We start from the raw sequence: 25,027 nt of genomic DNA on the forward strand, positions 1-25,027 counted from the left end.
GATTATCCCCTCCAGCCCTTTGAAATGCCCCATATCACACTGTGAGTCCTTTATTTACATTTTTATGAAAGAATTTTTCAAAGGGCAGGATGAATACAAAGCATAAAACAGCTCACTCCTAAACATCTTGTCACATTCCAGCCAAACAAACGTTTTCTAGTGGGTGGGATATGAGATCAAGCTTTGCTAGAAGAGAAGAACTGAACATGAAACATATCGCAATTTGTTGATATGGAACACTTAAAGGCTGCCTTCTGGCATCAAGGTAAAAAGTTCAGGGGACTGTGGTAATTAGCCCAATTGATAAGTTGGCACTGAGGTGTTTTCCTCTTCATTTCTGAATGGATAGTAAACAAGGCACTAGAATGAGCATTCTGTGAACACTCAACATTGAGTATAATTTTTTTTAAATACCCTGTTCCACTTCCATTTCTTTTTTCCATGCTTTACTCTCACAGATCTCATTGTGGTCTGCCAGGACTTCCCTTTGGACATTAACACAAAAACTATGAAAGTGCAGAAAGAGAATAAAGTTAACAATGGAGACTTTTCTAGGGCTTCGTTGCTTGACTTCTTAACAAAGTGTGGAGGCTATATACCAACCCTTTCTTAGCTTTCTCTGTCCTTTTATACCAGATGTTTTCTTTCTGCTGGAAACTTGAGACTTGTAGATGATGGTCAAACAGGTTACAGCCAGTGTTTAGTCTACAGTGTATATCAGTAAACTACGTAATTTAAGATGGCCTCACTCACTCTCGGTCTCTTGCAAAAAGGTCCAAGCCAGAGGTTAGGTTTGGATATGAAATTTCAAAATGTGTCCTGCTCATGCACACCAACTTCACTATGATATCTAATTCTTCAAAACAGATCTTGCTATGTGTGCTGTGTGTTCCATGTTTCCTGTAAACAAGTGTGGGGGTCAAAACTGAAGTATGTACTCGAGATCCATTGATGTCTGGAACATACCAAATGTCACTGCATTGTTCAGTGTAGTAATGTGCACCTAAAACATACTTAAAATTCATATTTTAGGAAGGGCCAAAATGCTGCTATTTGGGGGTATTTGAGTATTCTGATACTATTTTGGAATTGCGGGGAGAGGTTCCAGATTTCCGATTCCATTATTCTCTGTGCGGTACAAATTTGGGGGGCTGGAGTGACTGTTTTTTAATCAAATGACACTAATTTTGCAGGAGACCTGGTTATGCCTTTTCACTAGAGACCCTACCCTAGATTTCAAGCAAATTGGACCAAGGGATCCAGTTCTGTGGGTCCCTGACTAAGATGCCCAGGCCATTCTTGCTTGTCTCAACTGTTTCCTATGGGGTAAAAAAGTTTTAAAAGTCATTAACCAAATGCACAAGTGCAATGACTGGCCAAAAACCTCCAAATGCAAACAGTACCAAGAAGTCCAATAGAACCAACATCAAAGGTGGTGAGCTCCTCCACTCTGGCAGTCTTCAAGCAGCAGGTGGATGAACACTTGACAGGGTTCCTATAGGCCAGGTGTGGACAAACTTGCTAAATATAAGAGCCACGTAGAATAAACTTCAGATGTTTGACAGCCACAAGACATGAACAAATATTGCACATGTGTTTTGATTGTTAAGTGCACACGTTACAAATCATTTTTATAAATATTAAGAAATACACATAGGTAATAATTATTCATGTATGTAATTTTTATTAAAATTAAATGAGGCTGCCAAAATAAAAAAAACAAAAGGAGTTAAAAACAAATATTGCTAGTGATACTTCTTTGTCTGAGACTTTAAATATCTGGTCAAAGCATGGAGAAATATATCCGAATTCAAAGATTGCATTGCAAGAAAAAGTGAGAGGTACTCTGCTTGCAGATTTTGCAAAATGCCCCTACTCCTTCCACTGTGGAAATGTTTGCCAGGGTGGTGAGGTGCAAGCATCAGTTTCCTGTGTAGCCTTGCCTAGAGTGGTCACTACAGCTGCTTGGTTAGAACTCCGTGCCTGGACAGCATCCTGCCTTCCTTTTCTCTCCCACCCACCCCCTTCTTTGCCTCCTCTCCCACTCTACAGCCCATTGTGCTCCTCAAGAAATTGGGTCACATCCCTGGAAGAGACCCATGTGCAGATGCATATCCTACAAACAGAAAAAGACAACAGAGTCACAAAGACTTGGAAGTAAGTCAGGAAATTGGGAGACCTGTAACCCAGCTGTGAGTTGCGCATTATGATGCAAAGAGCCACATAAGGCTCATGAGCAGCAATTTGGCCACCTCTGCTCTAGGCTGATCCTGCATTGAGCAGGGAGTTGGACTCGATGGCCTGTATGATCCCTTCCATCTGTATAATTCAGTGGCAGAACCAATTTAAAGAGGGAACACTAATGCAAGCCCAACACAACTAATGTCAAACTAGAAAATCCCAGCAGAATCCAGGGCCAATGTGGCAAGCCCAGCAAAACCAACAGCCTTTCATCACTGGTACTGTTGTTTCCTCCCACCCCTATAAAGAAAAACACAACTGCATTACAACATATATGAACTTCATTTTAGGTGCTTTTGTGACATCTGCTTGTGCTTGTTTTAAATTTAGACACTTGTTTACTTTCTTAACATCTCTTGTTCCAGTGATGCTTGTGTGTTTTGTTTGTTTATAAGACTAACAAGACCAACATTTTTGGCATGGTATTTATTTTCTGCACAGAAGCATTCCCCTTAATATCTAATCCCATTGCTCGGGAAAGATGCTCCCTCTACTCTCCCTCCCATCACCCAGAAAACTTTTAAAATGGAAGAAAAACAGGTCTGGGCATCTTAAAATGACAGCCCAAAATATTTTTATATATTCCCAAATATTTCCAAAGTTTCTCAGTATTGCCAAGAATCTCAAATATTACCCAGATATTTAAATGTACCCAAATGATGCCAAATTCACATCCCTAATTGAATTTAGATGTTGTCTGGCAAGTAAACTTACAGAAGCAAAAGAGCTAGTAAATGAGTCAAAGTCCAATGCTTTTAAGTTTAGCAATCTTCTCAAAGATTTAAGATAGGGGATGTTTGTGCTTAAAAAATTGTAAAAATCTAGGATGGTATCCTAGGATGGCTATTCCCTGCTCTTCCAGACCTCCTGCCTACAGCAAGACTTGCATAATGCACATATGGCCACTTTTTATAAAAGTTCAGGATGTCAAGTAGAATCTTTCTGAAAATTGGTCTGATCCAAACCAGCCCACGCATCTGACTCCCATACGCCTAATTTTGTAGAATGGACAAGCACTGCTTTGTATGAAAATTTCTGTGAGAGCGCCTGAAACAACTGATATTATTTCAGTCTCCATCTCTCATTTTCTATTTAAAATAGATGTCTATCATATGGCTTCACTTATGGGAAAAGAGTATTTTTCTGCTTCAGCCAAATGTCTTTTAGCTGGCATTAGAAGAAGGGATGTGTGGGATTATCCCCCCCCCCCCCATTTTGATACTGCATATCTGTCAGATTTTGCTCTGTCAAGTTTTGCATTTTTTTAAAAAAATGAATTTAGTCAAATTTTACTCAAAATTTAACAAAATTCGTTGTATAAATTTAGTGAGACAGAAAGGACTATTCAATAACTCTATGCTTTTTCAATAAAATCAACCTAAGAACTTTGTTCATGGTCATGACAGCAACTGAGCTGATTCAGCAAATCATGGGATCGAGTGAGTGAGTCTTTGGCACCTAATCTCAGTCCAAGTGCTGACACAACAGTAACCACTGGGTGGTGTAATTCAAGTTTACACAGTACCCAAAAAAATTAATCTGCACTGCATATGTGTAACCTTTCACATAAGTCAATTTGTAACACAGTTAAGTTTTAGAAGAGGGAGGAGGAACACTGTTATGTGTACACTGACCTCTGTGCTATTTAATCTTTTCCATAGGCTATATTAATGCAAAGGAAGGTTTACTATGCATCAAAACTTGTGTGAGGGTTTCCTAGAGCATATGAAGAAGAATATTTTAACTTTTGATTTCTACATAGGAAATGTCCCTTAGTTATATAACTGTGTTATAATGCAAACCAACTTTTAACAAGTGTTATTTATATTTGAAGTGTGACCTCTAGATCTTTTATATGCAAAAAAGCAAAAAAATGACAACTTGACAATTCTTTCTGAAATGGTTCAGCAGGGAACCTGAAAAACAGGTTCAGTAGGGTAAAGAAAAACACCCGAACATACTGCATTACATATAGAAAATGAAAGAAACAGGGACATAATGCTCTTCACTGCTTGTTGATGGCAATGACTCCATATTTGTTCTCCTATATAAGCAGAACCACCAACCACAGACTGAAGAGGCTAGACTTGATTCTGAATAATGTAAATACTGGTTGAATAGAAAATTTACAAAACATGGGTAGTGGCTCAATGGTAATACATCTGATTTCCATTCAGAAGATCCCAGGTTCAGTGCCTCACAAGTCCAAGTAAAATGATTAGTTTGTAGATGCTGGGAAAGATCTATTCCTGAGACTCTGGAGGGCTGCTATCAATCAGAATAGACAACAGTGGCTTTGATAGACCAATAGCATGGTTCAGTATATGCCATGTGCAGCTGAATGCCCATAATTTAAAAAAAATCTGGAAGGTTGTCTCACATTGAGATCACATAATCATTTCTCTTTCAATTCAAAATTAAATCACATTCCCCCACCCCTCTTGATTTCATTTAATTGAAGATGTGTGGTTTTCTTTTTTTATAATTTAATGTTGCTGAATTAGGTGACGATAAGACAATGTTAGCCAAACTTGTGTAGCCAAACTTTGACCTGATTAAAACTGATAAAACAGGTAGAGTTTTGATCACACTTTTGTACTTATGTGAGGTCTCCTTTGTCCTTCACACCATTGTTGAATGGTATCAACTGTAATACTTTAGTAGATTCATCCAGTCCAACTAGTATCATGTTTAAATGCCCAAAACTGAGAGTCACACAATGAACCCCATCCTTGCACTTGTGGAGCTTTAAACATAACACTAGTGGTGTGTGATTCAGCTACTAAAAGCACCTGCCATAATCATAGCAAGAGTTTGTGGATAAGTCATCAAGAAAATTGTTGTTTTTCAAATCTTCTACACATTATTTAAAACTATAATTTTGGGATTTTTCTAAATGTAACCAAATTAAGCTACTTGGAAGCTTGATTGTTCAAAAAGATGCAATAATATTTTAAAATAAATTTATGTATTTATTGTCGTTACTTCATTTATACTCCCAGTGAGTGTCCAAAGTAGCTTACATCATTCTCTTCTCCTTCATTTTATTCACACAACGATCCTGTGGGGTAGGTTAGGCTGAGCATGCATTGCCTGCCCCAAGGTCACCCAGCAGGCTTCCATAGTAGCATGAGAAACCAAACCTCGATCTCTCAGATCCTAGTTCCATATTCTAACCATTATACCACACCGACTGCCTTAAATAAGAAAATAATGAAATATTTTAAAGTACTGAATAAATAAGGCATCCAGAATCAGATTCTTTCCTTCTGAAGCAGTGAACTTTTGTTACTTAAATGTTAGAGGCAGAGGCAGATACTAGGTGATGAATGTCCTTGTTCCCTCTGCTTGTGAGGGCAAGTGAACTGGGAGGGAAGGGAGTCATTCACCTTTTGGTAATTAAGGATAGAAACTGTCTAAACAATTTGTTGTTTTGAGTAGTTTCATAAGCCTGCAAGGACAACTTGCACAGCATCTCCTGGTTTCAATAAGGATCTTGGCAATGCTTCTGTCATCTTTGCTTGAGAGAAGATGTTGCCTAAATAAAGTAAAAAAAAATGGTAAACTGATGAAATCTCCATATTGAGGCATTGCATAGGATTGATGGAGAATAACTCTGTGCTTTGTTCACTTAAACTTCATAGTTTTGCTGGAGCTGGGTTGGAATATGTTCACATTAGTGAATTTGACAGGGCTGACTTTATTCTATGTTGACCTTCTGATATGTTACTTCAAATAACTTGTTCTTACACAGTTATAAGAATAAGAACCAAGAGGATTCATTGAAATAACTTCATCCTGTACAACCAGTTCCTCTGATAGTTTAAGGAAAGTGGCATGCATTATAGCCTTTCTGCTGATGGAGCCATTTCTAATGCTGGTATAGAGTTTCATTCCCTCTGTATGTGGAAATTCTCTGACTTAGTCATCCTGGTTAGTAGTTATCAATGGACTATATCATAAACCCTGTCATCGCTGCCTTTGCTGGCAGTAAATGCCACCATTTAATTATTTGTTCAATGAATTAGTATTTTCTCTTGTCTGTTGTGAATTTGTTGCCCATCAACTTCACTGGGCATCTCTGAATGTTATGGAAGAGGGAGAAATAGCCAAACAAGTTACAACTTTGTCAGTGCCTGGGTAGGTCACAGCTTGCAAAGCCATGTGTAACCTGTTCCAATTTTTTCGAAAGATAAATGGGTAGGAGAGAAATAAACTAAATGATTAAATCTTTTGTTCTTGTAGGTCCACCCGGAAGGCGAGGAAAGGCTGGGCGACGAGGAGAACCAGGTGAGCCCTCCATTTTTTGTGAAATGATGCTTCAAATTTGTATACTTAAATCCTGAGATGAAATTTATCTATCCATCGGCGAGGATGAGGGCCATACAGGATTATCTTTTAACATAGAGAACTCCGATACGTCTTAAGCCACTCCACCCGGGTTTAATTACCGGTATCATTGTCACTTCTTCTGTACTATCAACATGGTAAGTCTTAATTTGTTTGCATTATCACATAGACTTAGTATCCAATAGTGACAGAGTTAGATTCCTCAACACACTTTCTAAGGTAAAGTTAGGTGCATGCCTCCATGTGTTCTCTACAGTACTGTGCCCATGTCTCATTGTGTTCTCTACAGTACTATGGGATTTATACAGACCTGATGAAGGGAGGGGTGGAGACATCAGACCATTAAGTCCAGACTCTGAATTGCTCCACAGCTCTTCACATGAGGTAGACAGTTTACCCAGTAGTTTTCCTCCAACAATCCGGGATTCAAACCAAGGTTTAATTCCATTTTAAAATAATGGTGTGTGTGTGTGTGTGTGTGTGTGTGTGTGTGTGTGAGAGAGAGAGAGAGAGAGAGAGAGAGAGAGAGAGACTAATTAAGCTTTGTGCCTGCCATCACACAACACAGATAACCAGAGTTCATTTTTAAATGAGAATTCTGTGTTTCTGAAGGTGGGAGTCAGTATAGTACAAGTGGTCAGTGTGTTGGACTTGAATCTGCGAGGCTCATGTTCAAAACTGTTTAGGCATGAAGTTCATTGGGTGAACCTTGACCATTGGGTTTTTTCAGCCTCACCTACCCTTAAGGGGTTGTTGGGAGGGTTATTCTGAACTCCCTGGAGAGAGAAAAATGGCACAATTATTACCCTAGGATATTTGACTATTTACTTTGCAAAACTGTATTTACAGGTTCTAGTCCAATCTATTTCTTAGGATTACAATTCAAAGATCATTGTTCATTTTGTGAGAGTGGTGATTCTATGCAAATATCAAACTGAAATATTGCTATTTATAGATAGCCTTGACTGACTTCAATAATTTGATTTGTGATGAAATCTGTCTCCGTATCCCTGTTCTCATAAATTTCTTTATTTCCTTTGTTTCCTTTGAAAACTTTTCTAAACTTCTTCCTCAAGAGAGGGATAGTTTTTTTGGGGGGTGGGGTTTCCAGAATTACTTGGGAAGTAGAAAGACAAAGCATTAAACACAAATTTCAAATAACTAATTTATTGTCTTAATGACATATTTCACCTTCAGTGGAATGTCACAAGAGGAAGGAATTATGACGTGCTAATTTGACTTAACTTTGTCCATTTAGAATTTCCTTTTGCTGGCAAGGGAAGAGTGAGTAACAATTATAAATGTTCCTGCTGAGGATGTCAGAGTGCCATGTATTTATAAAGGTGGTTATATTTTAATGGTACTGCTCCTTTAGCCTACAATTTTAGCCTACAGTTCTTCAGCAGCTTCACACTAGATGAAACAAAAATAAGTAATTTAAATAACAAACCAGTTACCATGTTTTCTTTGAATGTAATTATGTAAGTAAAATTTTTTTGCTATAGTGAAACTTATTTCCAACTCCATACCTGCGAACAGTTTCTTAACATATGATATTGACAATCCTTCATTTTCACAGAAAGGAGGTAATCCACAAATCTCTAATACTTCAAAAGCTATTGCACTCCAGTAAGTGATTCTCTGAAGTTTCTATCTGTCAAGAAGCACAGAGTCTATCAGAGCATGAGGTTCTTTGCATTTGACTTTACATTACATGGAAATGGACAGAGCATAAATGTTCTCCTGTATCAAGAAACAGTTAAAAAAAAGTAAACATGGTAAGGATGCCTTTGATTAAGACAATTCTTAGCAAAAAAGGGAGCATACCCCTGGGCCCTTTTTGTGGTGCTGATAAAGTCCCAGTTGTACAGACATTTATCCACCACAGAGGATGCAACTGATCTTCCCAGTATTTCCAGTTCCGCACTACAAAACTGAGCATTTGTAGTCTAGTCTTCATTATTCTCCTCCATGGGGTAGCATAGGAGTCATATTTTGATAGGTACAGACACCCATTAGCTTCTGTCGCAAATAACATTTTCAGCCAGAGCCTAAAGGCTTTGCTATGCTTCCAGATATGCTATGCTTCCAGATATCAAAAGCCTTAATTCCACTGTTAAACAAACATTAGCCCTGCAACTTGGTGTCATGATTTTCTGTAAAAGGAATGACAAAAATGAATGTACTGTCTCTCTACAGGCATTGATCTGTACGAGAGCTCTGTAGAGAAGTTGACCACCTACTTTTAGATCAAAAACTGAAATAGCGGCAGGAACAAACTGGCCACCTTTGATAGTGATATGTTCTTTTGAAGTTGAGAAAAAACATACATGCAATATATACACAGAGAAACACACATTGCAAGTAAAACATAAATTCTGTGATGTTGCTGTGCAGTATGCCTGTCTTAATTTGTAAACAGCCTAACCAAAGATCAGATTGCCCTTGGTGGACTAGTTTTGGCGTAAGTGAAAGTGGTTTTGGCCTAACATTTGTTATTGTAGATAGCTTAGTTTTGAAACTGTACCTCACAGAAACCAAGACCTTGCTCCTTTGCCACAGCTGATAAATAGAAATAGAATTTTGTTTGCATTGTGTGATAGCATCCTTCTCTAGAAGCTCTTTTGTGGTTACAGCTTCACAGCCTCTAAATAAATGTGGTCAGTGAGCCAGAAGGCTTAGCAGTAGATTGGCTTGCATGAGAAGAGCTTTGTTTGGCAGCTATTGTAGCTAGCACATTGAAAGCTTTTTTAAACATATGTATATAGAGAGGCCTTTAATACAACCAGGCTGTTTTGCCATCCTGAGCACAGCGTGGTAGCAGTACTGATATATTCACTTTGAATTTAGTCCATAATCAACTGGGATCTTGTTGTTATAGTTCAGATGAGTTAATGCTTTAACATTTATGACAATAACATAGGCTATGGAGTAGCAAGATCACTGTTGTTTTCGATTATTTTTATTTCACTGTCCCCTGACTGCAAAGCCGAACAAGGAGGTAGAAATAAGCTCTACAGAAAGAAGAGCAGTGTAGACTATTTGGAATGAAGCAATTGTCACTTATCAGGTGCTAAGCATTTCATTCTCAAGGGAATGTCCCTCCCCTTTCCCCATCTCATCTCCTGTTACTGTCAGGGTCAGGAAAGATAAGGGGTTTGTAACACATGAAAGGGGTGTCATAAAGAAACTTTCTGGCTCTTGCTTTTAGCACAGCTGCTTTCCAAGATACTAAAGAGGCGATAGTCTTGCTACAGCTGTCTCAAAGTGATTTGACCTTCCAAGTTCTTGCTCTCAGGCATGTGCATCCTCTTGCCATTGCCAGTATTCATGTATCATCAGCAATTTAATTATTGCTTGCTTTTGATAGAGGTTCAGCTCATCTATTAGACCTCAAACCCTCAGTGGTTTGGTTCACATTCTGCTTGCTGGTCACAGGCAGGGAACTGATCATTTGGTGAGTTGTTCAGATACATCATCACGTTTACTATTTATAGCATATTCTACAGAATTCTTAACAGCTCTTCCATCACTTTGTACATCAGTGAACACAGTGCTTTTCTCCTTTTGAGGTGAGAACATATCCTTGCAGGTGATTATGGCCATTCTCCAGCTGCGCTAAAAGCTGTAACCCATAGCTGCCTCCTGAAGGCCAAACTGCATGTGACATGAGGGAGAGATACCTCCTGCCATTTTTAAAAGGTAACAGCAGCCTTGGAGGAAGACAGATTTGTACTGGAGTAGAGGGGAAGTGCCTAACCTTTCCCTTTTGCAGCATTTTTCTGTTTTCTCCAGTCTGGAAAATATACTAAATGACTTACAGCCCAATCCAGAGGCCACTTGTCACCTGAAATTCGTCCAGGTGCCACTTTTGCCAGCAAGGTGGATAAATATGTCAGGACAGCTCTGCGCCAGTTCCAGGAGCCACTTTGCCCCTCACCCCCGCGTGGGCTACCTGTGGTTTATTTCCTATTTTCTACCAGTTTACCATAAACCTGAATCTCAAAGAGAAAGATGCTAAATGAAAGAAAACAAAATTTTATGGACAGTGATTAAATACAGCTCCTTCTATGGACAGTGATTAAATACAAATACAACTCCATCATAGAGGCAACATGAAATCTGCATTAGTTTGAATTTCTGTGGATAATTTACCAGAATGTTCAAATCAATTTGGGAAGCATTTATAACAATAAAAGAATTCTGGAATATTTTTGGCCCATAAAACAATTATGAGGAAGAAACAAACATGCTGAAAAGGAATGAAATTAATCATTCCTTTTTGTTTAAAGCAATTAAAATATATGTTTTGGAGAAAAATATATTTGCAGTGATATAAATGTGATATGAAACTTAGTACTAATTCTTATGTATTAGAAACACTTCTTTCTTAAGCACATGGAGTCTGGACCAGCCCACTGTTCTGTAATCTTCTTCCTTCTCGAGGTACAGACAGGAAGAAAGCACCATTCAATACGATCCTTTCGTTTTGCCCAGGGCACCTGAGAAAATAAGAACCTGGGCTGTTTCCCCCTTCCAAGGAATTCTATGTAAAGTGAATGGATTGGGATTGCTGCAGTGGTGGGATTCAGCAGATTCACACCACTTCAGCAGAACCGCTTGTTAAAATGGTGCTTGTAAACAACCAGTTGTTAAATTATTTGAATCCCACCACTGGAACTGGTTGTTAAATTATTTTAATTCCACCACTGGATTGCTGCCTTCATCCCATCTCACAGAGGAGGGGGGTGAAGGAAGTGGAGTGCTTTTCCATATTGGTACAAGGCTTTCAGAAAGAGAGGCTCCCACAGATGTTGAAAAAGTTGTCACATTCCATCCCTTCACAGTGTCTGCTGTTTACTCTCAGTGGAGGACATCAAACTTTACATCCTTTCATCAGAATCCACTGCAGGGAGGCAAGGCCTTATTTTTACTGAAGCGAATTTCTCAGTTAACAGATGTATTAGTGGATACAAGTTTCACCTCAAGTGGCAGTCTTCCCTAGTCTGCAGCTTGAGTGGGGATGCAACCTGACTCATGATTCATTAGGACCTGACTGGGACTTTGGGCCAAAAACCTGTGCTACAAAACCTGCAGTTAGCAGTCATTTTATGTCCTCTTGTCCTCCAAGGACCAAGGAGGCAACTTAATAAAATCAAGGAGCTGTCCAGCAGAGAAAGATAGCCGGAGGTTGGCCTCAATTCAAGAATTCATCAGGAGAGCTGAACACAAGATTACTGGGGACTAGAAATGTTTATGTTGCACCAGTATTTGTTTATTATTTATTTTCTTTATATTTATTACCCACCCATCACCAAAGTCCCTGGGCAGCTCACAGGTAACTTTCGGGTAACATATGAGCTATAATAGTTCTGGCAACTACACCTTCCTGATTCATCAGTGGAGGTCTGCTCCTGAAGCATTTTTGCTAGCATTGTTTCTTCCAAAGCTGATCCGGGAAACAATGTCATGCTGCCAATGAATTGCTGTTCATTGTGACTGTAGTTCCTAGGGTTCACAGGGTGATTGTGTGAAGGTCTGGGAGTATAATCAGAGCCAGAAATGTGTCAGTGGATACATCCCAGAGTCCTGGGATCCAGGAAGCCAGTAGGCCTTGCTGTGGCTTCCCAGGCTCAGATGCATCAGCGTCATCAGTGTGTTTGTCCTTCTGTTCTGAAGAAGTGTTCTCTGATTTAGGGAACTGGCAGACCCTGGAAACCAGACGTAATCATGGCATGTTATTTTCTTCCTCCATTATCTTTCATATCTTTTTACTCATTTATATTTTGCCTTTCCATATTTCAAGACAAAATTAAAAAAAATCAGCATTTACCATAGAAGCAGTTTATTCAATTTATTAACTTACAAAACGTATTTATTTAGTTGATTGATTTTGTACTGTATTTTGTAATTTGTGTGTGATTATTTGTATGAGTCATTTGATCATAATAAATTGTTGAATAGAAGCAGCAAGGTATTCATACAAAATGCCACGCTCCAGATGCCCTAGTCCAAGGACATCCTGTTAAAGGGGAGAACCAAACCAAAACACTTAAAACTCTGAGGTCTAAATCCATAAATCCCAGATTGGCAGTAGCTACCATTAGCCCTTTTGTCTATTCTAAAAACCAATGGGCAAGCTTCCAACCTTCCTGGGAGTTCAAATAAGAAAGTCAACCCCACATGATAGCCTCCTTGCAGAGTGAGTTTCAGAACCCTAATTAACCTGTTGGTATGTAGCCATGAGGGTCTAGGACTGGATTTTGATTGGAGCCACCTGAAGTAAAAACACCACAAAATATGATTAAAGGAAATTTATTAAAATTGTGCAAGAATATAATTGTTGGCCATCTTTAAACAGCAGCCAGACAAACACTTGTCAGGGATGCTCTAAACTGATCTTGCATTGAGTGAAGGATTGGACTAGATGGCCTGTATGGCCCCTTCTAACTCTATGATTCTATGTATGTATACATACATTCAAAACCAGATACTGTCTGCATCTGCAAAGTAAAATATTTCAAAAAGGATTATCACAAACCCTGCCTTGAAATCAGGGATGATGAAAGATCAAAGATTCACAAGGAACAAGGTGCAACACTTGCATCAGCCAACCAGGTTTGGGTTCCACTAATCAGAACAATACCCTCCACTGTGGTCATCATATAGGAAAAGATCATATTCTTTACAGACCTAGCATTAGTCATCACTAAGGTTCATTGCAGGTGAATACAAAGGACATTACCTACAGTTCTTGAGCTTGGATGGAGAGTTTTCTGTCTCTTAGTACAAGCAGTCTTCCGACTGACATTTGTTGCATTCCTGTACCCCATTTGGGTGGTATAGCTGCATATCCCAAATGATAAATCCAGTCACATAAATGCACTAAATGTTAAGAAATAGTTTTGACTATTTTCTGTGCACTGATTTTGAAGGTATTTCTTCCATGGTGAGTACAGACAGAAACTGCAGATATATTGAGTCACTTGATTCTACGTGATCCATTTTATGTATTTCTGGTAGTAATTTGGTTGCTTCATTTAATTGATTCCACATGTCTTACAAGAGCAGACACTATAATGTGTGCCTCATGATGCTGGCTGGTAAACTACAGAGTTCTCTTTATAGATGGTCTTTATGGGGATAGCTTCTTCTGAAAGAGTTTGTTGTTTAAAATCGGTTTACAGTGAAACTAAAAGATGCTTGAAATGGCTGTTCAGAAATTATACTCCCACTTGAAACTTTGCAGTGTGTGTACATGAAGGTGATGTACCGTGCTTGACTTTTCTAGCAGCCATTTAATAGTTTCCTCAAAATGGCTTGCTGTGGCATACTGAAGTGGTTCTTAAACAAAAAAAATATTCCAGAAATGTTTTGGAAAACATTTCAAAAGTTCCTCAGTTAAATCAGTAACTTTGTTTTAGCATTTATTTTCTGCTCAAACAACTGTGAAGCCCAGCAAGCTCCATGTAAACTGAACATGTCCCCCAAAATGGAAAGGATTCCTGTGCTCCAAATGGGAAGTCTGTAGCAACCAGGGTCTCAGATCCAGATTATTGTAGAAGATGGTATCTTTTAAAAAGGAATCACTGAAGCAGAAGAGATGAGTGGAGACATCTGGTCATAATTGTTGAAGGGTAAAACTGAAAGGAAACAAAAGAGACTATGAATTAGGGAGACTAATTGAAAATTAAAAGGGCATAAAAAGGGGGAGAGAATCAACAAGATAATCCCAGATAATAGAACTGGAGGATAATGGTGAATACAGAGATGGAGTATGTTTGAGAATTGGTAGGAAGAACAGACAGTGTGATTTAGGGGTGAGGACCAGGATGTTTAGGTAAGAAACCATACACATAAAACTCTGTGTGTGTGTTTTCGTGCACACACGCATGTGTGTGCGTGTGCGTGTGCGTGTGCGTGCGTGTGTGTGTGTGAATCAGCCTGATCTTCACTCAGGATTGCAGTCTGCGGTTGGCCATGGCCAGCTCCTCACCATGTGGTTGCTGTTTAGGAAGTTTACTTAAGAGTTTGGTGGCTGCATAGGAAGACACACATCTCCAGTATCCACACTGTGGTGAGACAGTTTTTACCACATCTCTGCTTCTTTAAATTTTGGATCAGTTACAGATGAGTGGTAAAAATAATCATTCAACTATGTGGCACGGTGGTACAGGGTCAGCTTCCCCTGTGGATACATATGCCCTTAAACCTACTTAACACAACACTTAGAAACACAAGAAGATTAACAATATGTATTCAGAAACCTTAATTGTTTCCAGTATTGTTATTTACCCATTTTTCACAAAAAAGTTCCAGTACACAAAGATCTAACAAGTTTCAGGAGACAAGGATCTTGTCCTTTGCACATTTTATGATATGTTTATGTATGAAATACTACAAGCAAGTGGGAAGCATTACGTAATGAGTTTGTTTTAATCATCAGTGGCCATAAATTTTACATATCCTTAAAAATGGCTTATCCTAGCAGCAGTGTCAAAGGGGAGAAAATACTGAGGTCAAATACTGAGCACTTTTACTGCTTGATCTTTTCTAAGATTGTTTGTTTTTAAAGATACACACACATAGACACAATGAGGACTTATGGCACTTGAAATGAATCTGCTTTAATAACTTTTCTTTATAGGCTTTCTCTGGCAGTGCCCTTGTTGTTTTGCATCCTCAGAAAATAAAGAAGCATGTCTCATATCTGTAAAAGGAAATAGAAGGCATTCTCTGTGTGTTGTTTCAGTTCCGCACTTACTGCATAGTCGGCAGGTGGGAAGTAAGTGACCTTTCTTCCCCACTGGTCTTAAGCACCATTCTGTATATTGAATACTTCACACATCACATTTTCAGTGTTTAAATGTTAAAGAGCTGCATAACGCTTGATATTTGAATTAGCTACGTTTCTGTTGTAAATAAAATTTTGATTTCATGAATCAGTGAGTTATAGCCAAAATACCCTTCATAAATGCACAATTTTAAAACAAAGAAATATGTAGCCCCTTCAGATTATACTATTTTAGCAGGTACACACCATGGGAATGTCCAGTTCTACTTGTCAGAGCAGAGTCCATTAATTTTTGCCAGTTCGGTATATCCCATTATGGTTACACATATATGCACAATTTCTGGTAAGTTACTTCAACATTAGTATACATCTAAAGCTATCTCAGGAAAAAAGACTTGCTTCCTTTTGTCCTTATGCCTGAGAGAGAAGCCCAGGTACACTGAACGTTTGTTATACTAAGGGGATTTGAAAATGACACTGCACCAAGCCATTGTGAGCTTTATTGTAAGTCTGCAAATCCTTATGTTTTGCTCACTGCAACTCTTCAGTTCCTGTTCTTTTTTCTCTTGACTGTTTATCTGAGACCTTCTTTCCTGTAAAGGCAAAGTTAAGCCTTTTTAAGTGTCAGCAGAACATAGTCTCAAGGTCATAAACTCTGGAAAGAATGCTTTCCTCCCTGGTCTCTTCCCCAGCCACCATTTGCAAATCACACAACAGAACAAGATCCTATGCAAGTTGTGGAGACTAGTTCTATAAAAGTAACAAGGAAGATGTCCCATTTTAAACATATTTCAGATGATTTTGCCATAAATATATTACACAGCCCCTACAAAGATTGCCTGTTTTAGTAATAATAAAAATAAAGCACCAAGAATGGAAAAATAATGCTTGACTCCAATTTTAGTCCTTTCCATTTGCCACCATCTCAAAAGCAAAAGTGATTCAGTAGATCGAAACCAGGAATAATTTGACTAGATCGCTGAAGTCTGAATGTCACTTGAACAAACCTAAGCAGAGTGGTACTTTTCTAAGTCCATTGAAGTCAGTGGTCTTAGAAAGATACAACTCTGCTTAGGATTGCACTGTCAATCTTGCTTTCCTCAAGAGAAGTTTTATAGCAACAGGATGATCTACATTTGAAATTAAAGAAATTCCAAAAATAGTGTGTGGCATGACCTAGGATCCACTTGCTCTAAAATCCTTCATATACAGTGACTCGTTGGATGCAGCCATATGGGAGAAATAATGTACAACCTAGTACAGCCATTTATCTGTTACTATGATTATCTGTTAGAATGTAGATTTCAGCAAAAAAAAGATAATAATAGTGGGGTGTTGTGTGGTTTCCGGGCTATATGGCTGTGTTCTAGTAGCATTTTTTTCTGGCGTTTTGCCTTCATCTGTGGCTGGCATCTTCAGAGGATCTGATGGTAGTAAAGCAAGCGGAGTATATGTGATTTACTAAGTGATTTACTTAGAATAATAGTGATTTATTAAGAGTGAAGATAGTTTCAGGAAGGTGTTGGAAGAGTTAAATTTGATGCCAGCAGCCCCTTACAGACCAACAAAGCTCTAGTTCTTCTAAGGGAGAAAGAAATATGATAAAGATTGCAAAAGTTAGAACTGTTGTAAAAGTGATAGTACTTGCATGTCCGTACTTCTTAAGCAGTTGCACACCTGTCAAAATGGATGTTGACCCTCACTGCCACTGTAGTTTTCAAGGGGAAAACTACAAAGAATTCCAAACATCAAACAATTTAAAATATTGCTCCCAAACAAGATAACCGTGGATTACAACCTGCAGATAAACTAGTGGAAGGAGGGAACAGAGCAAATTTTTTCCACTTTCTACTCCTATCCCAGCAGCCTGTTGTTTATCCTAAAAAATGGTTGAAATCTCTGTTTCCCCTTTCACTGACATCTCCACCAAGTCCTTCTGCAAGTTTTTATGAGAGATCCAATCCTGTAAACAATGATGATGAGCTATGCCAGTGCTCACAGGAGAGAACATGCGTTTCCCAGAGGTGCATTGGCAAAAAAGGGCTAATTCTCTCAAGTGCCAGCATTCTCCTTTCAAATAGAGGCAGTATATGAGAATATCCAGTATGTGTACCTTTTTCCATTGATGATACTTTTGCCAAACATTTTCAAAAATCCTGGAATTATTGTTTTCTTTACTTGGATCATATCAGCAAGTGTTTCATTGCCAAATCTAGAGAAAAGGTTCAGCAACTCACTAATGATACTGCTGAAGGAACACAAATTATGTAGATAAACTGAGTTAACTAGTTAGCAGTCACTGGAAAAATACTGTTTGGAAATACAGGGATTGGCTGGGAACTAATTAGTGCTTGGAGCTATATTTTGTTATCTGTCGAGGTTGTTTTCATCAGGGAACAGGAACTTAATGTGTGACGCAACACATCCCAGCTAATTATTCAGGCCAACAGCCTAATAACAACCAGTGCAAATGTAGCACACTTAAGAAGTCATGAGATTTTAAAGTTGGGTTTTTATTGACCTTGTAGTTGATGAACTTCAAAAACATTGGATATATTTATTGGAATTTTTTTATCCTGCACTATAGTATACACAATAAATTCAAACTTTTGAACAATTCTGGCCCATCATGAAAGATATATTTTTTAAAATCCTCCTTGGAAGAAATGAACGCTCCTCTTGAACTAATTATGCCAAGTCCAAACTAAGCAACTTGCCTCAGAGACAAGATATTGTCCTCTTTGACTAGGAACATTTCTTTATTTCCTCTTTCGAGCTCTAATATGCCTTTTGAATTAAGAAGCAAATAGCATCTTCACATTGTACTTTATGTGCTGCATTGGACAGCCTGATTATATTAGTATCCAGTCCCTGGAAAAGAAGACATCATTCTGCAGCTCTGTTCCCTGCCAAGAAACTTTTCATCCCAACATTCAGTCCTTCAGTTTAGAGTGGCATTATTACAGTTGTGTCTGAGTTCTAGCCTCAGTGAGCCTCAGAAGCCATAAAGGAATCATCAGCAACCCCAGCTCCACTTTGCACTCTGCTGTGCCACTGCTGCACGGCCTTATGGCACTACTGTGAAGTTTCAACACAAAAGATTATGCAGTTGGGGCTGGCTTTAGGTACAACCATACTGCCTTGAGTTGTAGCATGATGTCCATTCTGAACCTTTTCAGCATGAGACCTGAGAACCCAGCAGGAACACAAAATGAGGCCTGTGGATTCCTTAATCTGCCTATAATTATTGTATTCCAGGACTTCAGGTTGATATGATGTCTCCATTGATATTAAAGTAGGATTTAAAGTAGGTTTAGTTCTTGAAGATTCTTGTACAAACAAACAAAAGCATGTTTCTAATTTTAAATTGTTTTTCAGGGAGTTCAGTTTTTTCTTTAATTTTTCCCACATTTCCCCCTGTTTAATCCTTCTGGTTTTGATCACATAGGAAATGGAGCATGAAGAAACTAAAAAGAAAAGAGTGTAAAAATGTCTCTTGTAAATAGGAGTGAAACATGGATTCCATTAGGCTATTCAGACCAAATGTTCACCTCTGTTACAGGGGTCTCTGTGAGGATATAACAAGACTGGGGCCACAGTATGAAGAGCCTACGTAGGAAACAAACAGAGCAACTATAAATTCCTTGTCCTATCATTGACTGATAGCCAGTTTAAATACAGAAGCATGGGGGGGGGGGGGGTATAAGGTAAAGCCTTTCCTGGTCTGTACCACTTCAGATTGCAAATAGGGGGTCATATGTTTGAATGAATTCTTCACAATGAAAACGTCTGTATGTGAAAAGATGGCATATAAGGGAGAAGGCTGTGCTGAAATCATTCTTTCTGACATGCTGACCTCAGGGCAATTTAAACATTTATTCCCCCATCTGCACTCTGATGTGGTACAGAATAAAAATACTATGGATTAGTCAAACATCAATGAGAATAGATCAGGAGCATCTAGGACAGTAGCATTATTGATGCTAAACAGGAATGGATTTGATTGGCCCCTTGATAAAGAGATTACTGGGATTTAAACTATTCTGAATTTAAACCATTTAAGCCATTCTGAATTTTGTGGAGGAAGAACAGGCTGCAAGAATAGTAAAAACAAACAAACCCAGAAGCTTAGGGATTTGTCTTCTGTCAGTTCTATGTGAATTTTACAGACAAAAGTGGGTAGGTATTAGGTTAATTAATTTGGGATACAGGGATATGCTTGCTTTATTTATTTATTAAGTTTATATCCCACCCTTCCTGACTGCCAGGCTCTAGGCTGTAGTTAGTATTCAGACCACAATCTTGAATCCATTAGCTGTGCTCAGGCAAGGGTGATCAGAAGCAACCCTGTTACCTTCCAAACCTGATAGGAAAGTAAGAGGCAGTGTTTAACAGGCAATCATCTGTCTGAATGGAGAATGGAAACGGTGACTGATGTGCACACTGGTCCCTGACCGGATGATAACCTGATTGCTTAACTGGGTTGGAAGGGGTCTAAAATATGATACATTGTCTACACAAAGGTGCATGGTGAATATGTATATTCTTATGTGTTAAAACTGTGCATGTGACCATTTATAGAGCTCATTGCCATCTGCAGCTTTTCAAAACAAGCACTTGGGAAAATACTCAGGTACATAAATGTCTGAGAGTGGACAAAATTCCTACTCTTCTGTAGGAAGAGTCAAGTGGCTCTTAAGGCTACTGTATTTGGAGATCCATTTTTTCCCCTTAGTCACTGGCAGTCTCTTTTGGAACATTGCACTGATTCTAGTTCTACTCTTGCTTACATGTGGTGCATTCTTGAGAGCCTCCAAATATGCCACATACAGAAAGCTCCAATCAAATGCAAGTTGGATGGAAGATTAACTGAGATTGACACTGTCAAATTCGAGAGAGCCTTAGTCTTACACACCATGGCATTCTTCTACCGTTGACCTCACATCTTGGCAATGGCCTCGAGTTTGTCTTTCCCTCTAATTTTGTACTGGTCCAGTGCAGGGTTGTAGTGATGAATAATTATATCACCCAACTCCTTTAATCCTAGTGTTGTCTTGTATTTTTCTAGTTTTTAACTGATGTACCTGATTTTATGTTGAAATCAACTGAACAGTGATGTCGTCTTGCAGTTTTATTTGCTGTAGATGGGTGTTTTCAGGAGGGTGCATTTGTAAACTCAGCCTCCTGGATTTGATAAAACCACATGAAATACTATAATGTGCCTTAAATAAGCCCTGCGTTTTTGAAACACCTACATGCCGTGCAGTTCCTCATTTGGAGGAGCGCAGGGCTGTTACCTGTAACTTTAAAAGGCATTTTTTTGTTATATAGAAATAACACTGAGTTTCTAGCCCTCTTTTATTAATGCTAAACATGTTGCATTTTATTTTTCAGGTCCTCCAGTAAGTACCATGGACATTGCTCTTGGTCTTGAATCAACAAAGTTAAGGAATTTATTTCCTTTTTTATATCATTTCATTAGAACATAATGAGAGAGGTATGCCTGGAACACAAATTGGTACCAGATGCTGCTTTTCCCTCTGATGGTATACAAACAGTTAAAGAGAATAATACTTATTTTTCTGCTTAAAGGGTTTTTCAGTTATCTTAACTCTAGTAAAAACATTTTTCTCCTTTTCTTTCAAAAATGTTTTTTGCAAGCCTCAACTTTTGAAAAATAATATGCATGTTACACTGGTGTAGTTTATTGCAAATTTTAATTTCTCTCTTCCAGCAGCTAATGTGCTTGAGGTATAATTAGTAGTGTTGCTGAATGCATAAAGTTGTGATTGACCTCATGAATGCACAACTGTGTGTATGTGTGTGGTTAGAAAACCAGACTTATGTGGAATGTTTTCAACCCAACCTTGCAAGTGTTTTTCCATGGTGTAGCCTTCTAAATCCCAGCTCCACTTGCACATGTCTTTTTATTAATGGGCACTTTACAAAGATACATCATACGTAACCTAGATATAAAATAAAACAGCTCAATCCACTTATTGTTATATCATCTTGCCCTTGCCCTACTCTGCCATAGAATTATTGGAGAGGAGAGACCAGTAGTGTATTTGTGGAGTAGGGCAATGTGTTTGTTTATGTATGCATTTCTGCAGAGCTTTTTTCCCATAGCAGGACACAGAGTTGCTCACAAAATAAACATAAAAATACAATTTCACCAAATAAACAGGAAAAAAATACAATGCCCCAATATCCTGGACTGTTTCTGGATCTACTTGCTGGCTTCCTTTGGGCTGCATATTGCAAACCATGGGCTAAGAACCATGAGGGGATGCCGTGCAGGACCTCGTAACCAGCAGGGGACAGGGGACTTATGATAGAGACCTTCACTGGCCCCATAATGATGTCACCAGCAACATGCTGTAATCATTTCCCATGCACCCAGAAGTAATGTCAGTGTGTCGCCAAAAGACATCAAACACCCATTTGAGGTTAAACTCTATGGTTTAACATTTTGACAAAATACCAGAGTGCCTCAGTGCCTTCCAGCAGTGTGCTGATATCACTTCTGAGCACATGAGAAATGACATCAGTGTGATGGGACACTGCAAGTATCCCTACCTTGTGGTTCATTTCCCCCCACTGGCTAGCTGAGCAGCAACAGGAGGCTGGCAAGACTGGAAATAGAGGCGATGAGCCCTCTAGTTTCTGCCCAAGACTCTCACCTATGGGCAAACCTAGGCTATAAATACCTGCAATAAAGAAAAGGAACAGCAGGTCAGCCAAGATCTTACTTAGCTGGCAGAGATGTTCCCAAAATCCCTCTCCTGCAAGTGGGAAAGGAGAGAGAGTAAAAGTGTTACTTGCCTGACTGCCTTCAAGAACCAGCATAATGTAGTGGTTAAGAGAAGGTGGACTCGAATCTGGAGAACTGGGTTTTATTCCCCCCCTCCTCCACATGAAGCAGATTAGACACTTCTTACAGTTGAGAAAAGTGGGTATAAATCCAAACTCTTCTTCTCTTCTAATTGCATAACTGGTTTAAACCTCCTCCAGCCCCCCTCCCCAATCTACATGCCTTCTCCGACTCCTGTGGCTAACTTAGTCTTCTTGGTGGGATTTTCAGATGGTCCACCAGAAATTGAACGCTAGACTCTGATCGATCCTTAGAGAAATACACATCTGTTATACAGGAAGGACAACTATTATTGTGGTTGGTGTCTGCTGTGGACCTCCTGACCAGAGTGAGGAGGTGGATATAGTCCTCTTTGAGCAGCTTGACAGAGAATCCAGGCAATGTGACCTTATATTTATGGGTGAATTCAATTTCCCTGGGAGACAAACTCTGCTAAGCATCCGCAGTTATGTAACTTCCTCACCGGCCTGACTGACAACTTCCTTTTTCAGCTGGTAGAGGAAGTTACAAGGGGTTCAGCCATACTCAACAATATTAACCAAAAAGACAAGAATTAGTAGTTGGAGTGGAGATGGTGGGACCCCTACGGCAAAGTGACCATGTTCTCCTAGAATTCCTTTTTGCAGTGGGAGACCAAGAAAGTTTATAGCTAGACATGTCTGTTAGATTTTGGTAGGGCAGACTTAATGAACTCAGAGACTTGATGAGAAGGGAGAGGAGCAAGTGAAGTGTTGGCTTTCCTAAAAGAAGAGCTCTTGCACCGCTATTCCAGCAAGTTGGAAATATGGTAGGGGTTTGAAGAATCCAATGTGGATGAACATAGAACTCCACGATGAACTAAGAAAGAGAAAGGAAATATTCAAAAAATGGAGGAAATAACATCCCTTGTCCTGGCCTGCCAACTTCACAGGGAATCAGATTACAGCCACTAGTAGGCACAGATCCATGAGAGGGAGATAGCATTTTTACTCTGAGTTCAGAGGAACAAGTTCCAAGCAGATCTGAGAAGAGGCAGTCAAGGGTTGAAGGTAAGTCTGGTCAGACAATCTGGTCCACGTTTGAGTTCCAAATCATCAGTCTGTGAGCAGGCATGGCAAAAAGCTGACAGGCTTTCAACGACATTTCTCCTGCAACTTCCACTTCCTAGAGCCGTCTTTTATATGTCTATGCTGTGGCTCAGTCTTGATCCTGAGCAGATTCTCAGCAGTTTCTGTGATGCTTCTGGGCCATCTTTTAGAGTGCAGTTCCTGCCAACTGTAGATGAGCTGGCTGAACTGTTAGTTCTGGCCTCAGTGGCTGGAGGTGCTTCTTCAAGCTCTCTGACCTCCTGCTCTTGGCTTGTGTGTGAACCAGCTCCCTCTTTGTCCTGTGAGGCTTCTGCCTGTTCTTGAGACTCAACCAGCTGGGGCTCTGGTGAGGCGGGGTCACTCTGCCAGTATTCCTCATCCAAGGAATCCTGACCAGCTTACTCTGGGCCCACGACATCCCTCTAAAGAAGAATATATGAGGGTTGCTAGACAATGTAGGTAAGCCATTAGAGAGGTAAAAGTTCAGAGTGAGCTGAGGCTGGCCAGGAAGGCTTACCGCAACAACAAAAAAGCTTCTTCAGATATGTAAGGAGCAAACACAAGGTAAAAGAGATGATAGGCCCACTGTTGGGTGAAAATGGAGAAACTCTGACAGAGATCAAAGAGAAAGCAGAAGGGCTCAATGCCTATTTTGCCTAATTTTTCCCCTGAAGAAGAGAACGGGCTCATCTGGAGATGGTAGTAGGCAAGCCACAGCATCTGGGCTGCTGTTTGACATGGACTGAGAGATTGTTGAGAGAGAACCAAGAGTGCTCAAAGAACTTTCTAGAGAACTTGTCCATCGTCTTTAAGATGTCTTGGAGGACATGAAGACTGGAGGAGCACAAATGTTATTCCAATCTTCAAAAAAAGGAGGAAAGATTACCCAGCATAGTGCAGGTCAGTCAATATTGTAAAGGGCTTAATCTGCAAACATCTGAAAGACAATTTAGTAATTCGGAGGAGTCAGCATGGACTTGTTGCCCACGGGGCAAACCGCTCTTGTATCCTTCTTTGATTTAGTGGTGAGCTTACTGGATCATGGGAATGTCATCTACATTGTTTACCTAGATTTCAGTAAAGTTTTTGACAGGGTTCCACATGATGTTGTGATAGACAAGCTGGAGCATTACAGGCTAGACTCTAGGATAGTTAAGTAGATTGGAGGCTGGAGAATCACACACAAATAGTAGTTGTCAATAGTATTTCATCTGATTGGAGGAAGGTAAACAGAGGGGTGCCCTAGGACTTGGTTCTGCACCTAGTACTTTTATTTTTTTAAATACATGATCTGGATAATGGATTTAAATTTGCAAATGACACCAATTTGGGAGGAGGAGTGAACACAAGCTGGCAGGAAGAAAGTAGACACCTTTGAAATGTGGTGGTGGAAGAGTACTATTACGAATACTGTGACCACCCAAAACCCCCAAATAAGTGGGTTCTAGATCAGATCAAGCCTGAACTGTCCCTAGAAGCTGAAATGACTAAACTGAGACTGACGTTTTTTGGTCCCATAAGGGAAAGACAGTGATGCTACAGAAGTTTGAAGGCAGCAGGAAAAGAGAAAGACCCAACATGCGATGGTTTGACTCTATAAAGGAAGCCACAGCACTCAGTTTGCAAGACCTGAGCAAGGAGAGGTTAACAATAGGACATTTCAGAGGACATTGATTCATAGGGTTGCCATGAGTCGGAAGT

At 39.4% G+C, this 25,027-nt stretch overlaps 1 protein-coding gene across 14 annotated transcripts in view; it reads left to right on the forward strand.

The window, feature by feature from the left end:
- Window positions 1-25,027, forward strand: part of COL23A1 (collagen type XXIII alpha 1 chain) — a 415,005-nt gene that overhangs the window by 264,494 nt on the left and 125,484 nt on the right. For all 14 annotated transcript variants that reach the window (XM_048491177.1, XM_048491173.1, XM_048491185.1 and 11 more), the window contains exons 3-4: window positions 6,487-6,531; window positions 20,780-20,787. In XM_048491177.1, the coding sequence (XP_048347134.1) occupies window positions 6,487-6,531; window positions 20,780-20,787 (53 nt within the window). The remainder of the gene's footprint in view (window positions 1-6,486; window positions 6,532-20,779; window positions 20,788-25,027) is intronic.

The sequence above is a fragment of the Sphaerodactylus townsendi genome, linkage group LG03 (genome assembly GCF_021028975.2).
Source record: "Sphaerodactylus townsendi isolate TG3544 linkage group LG03, MPM_Stown_v2.3, whole genome shotgun sequence".
Lineage (NCBI taxonomy): Eukaryota > Metazoa > Chordata > Lepidosauria > Squamata > Sphaerodactylidae > Sphaerodactylus > Sphaerodactylus townsendi.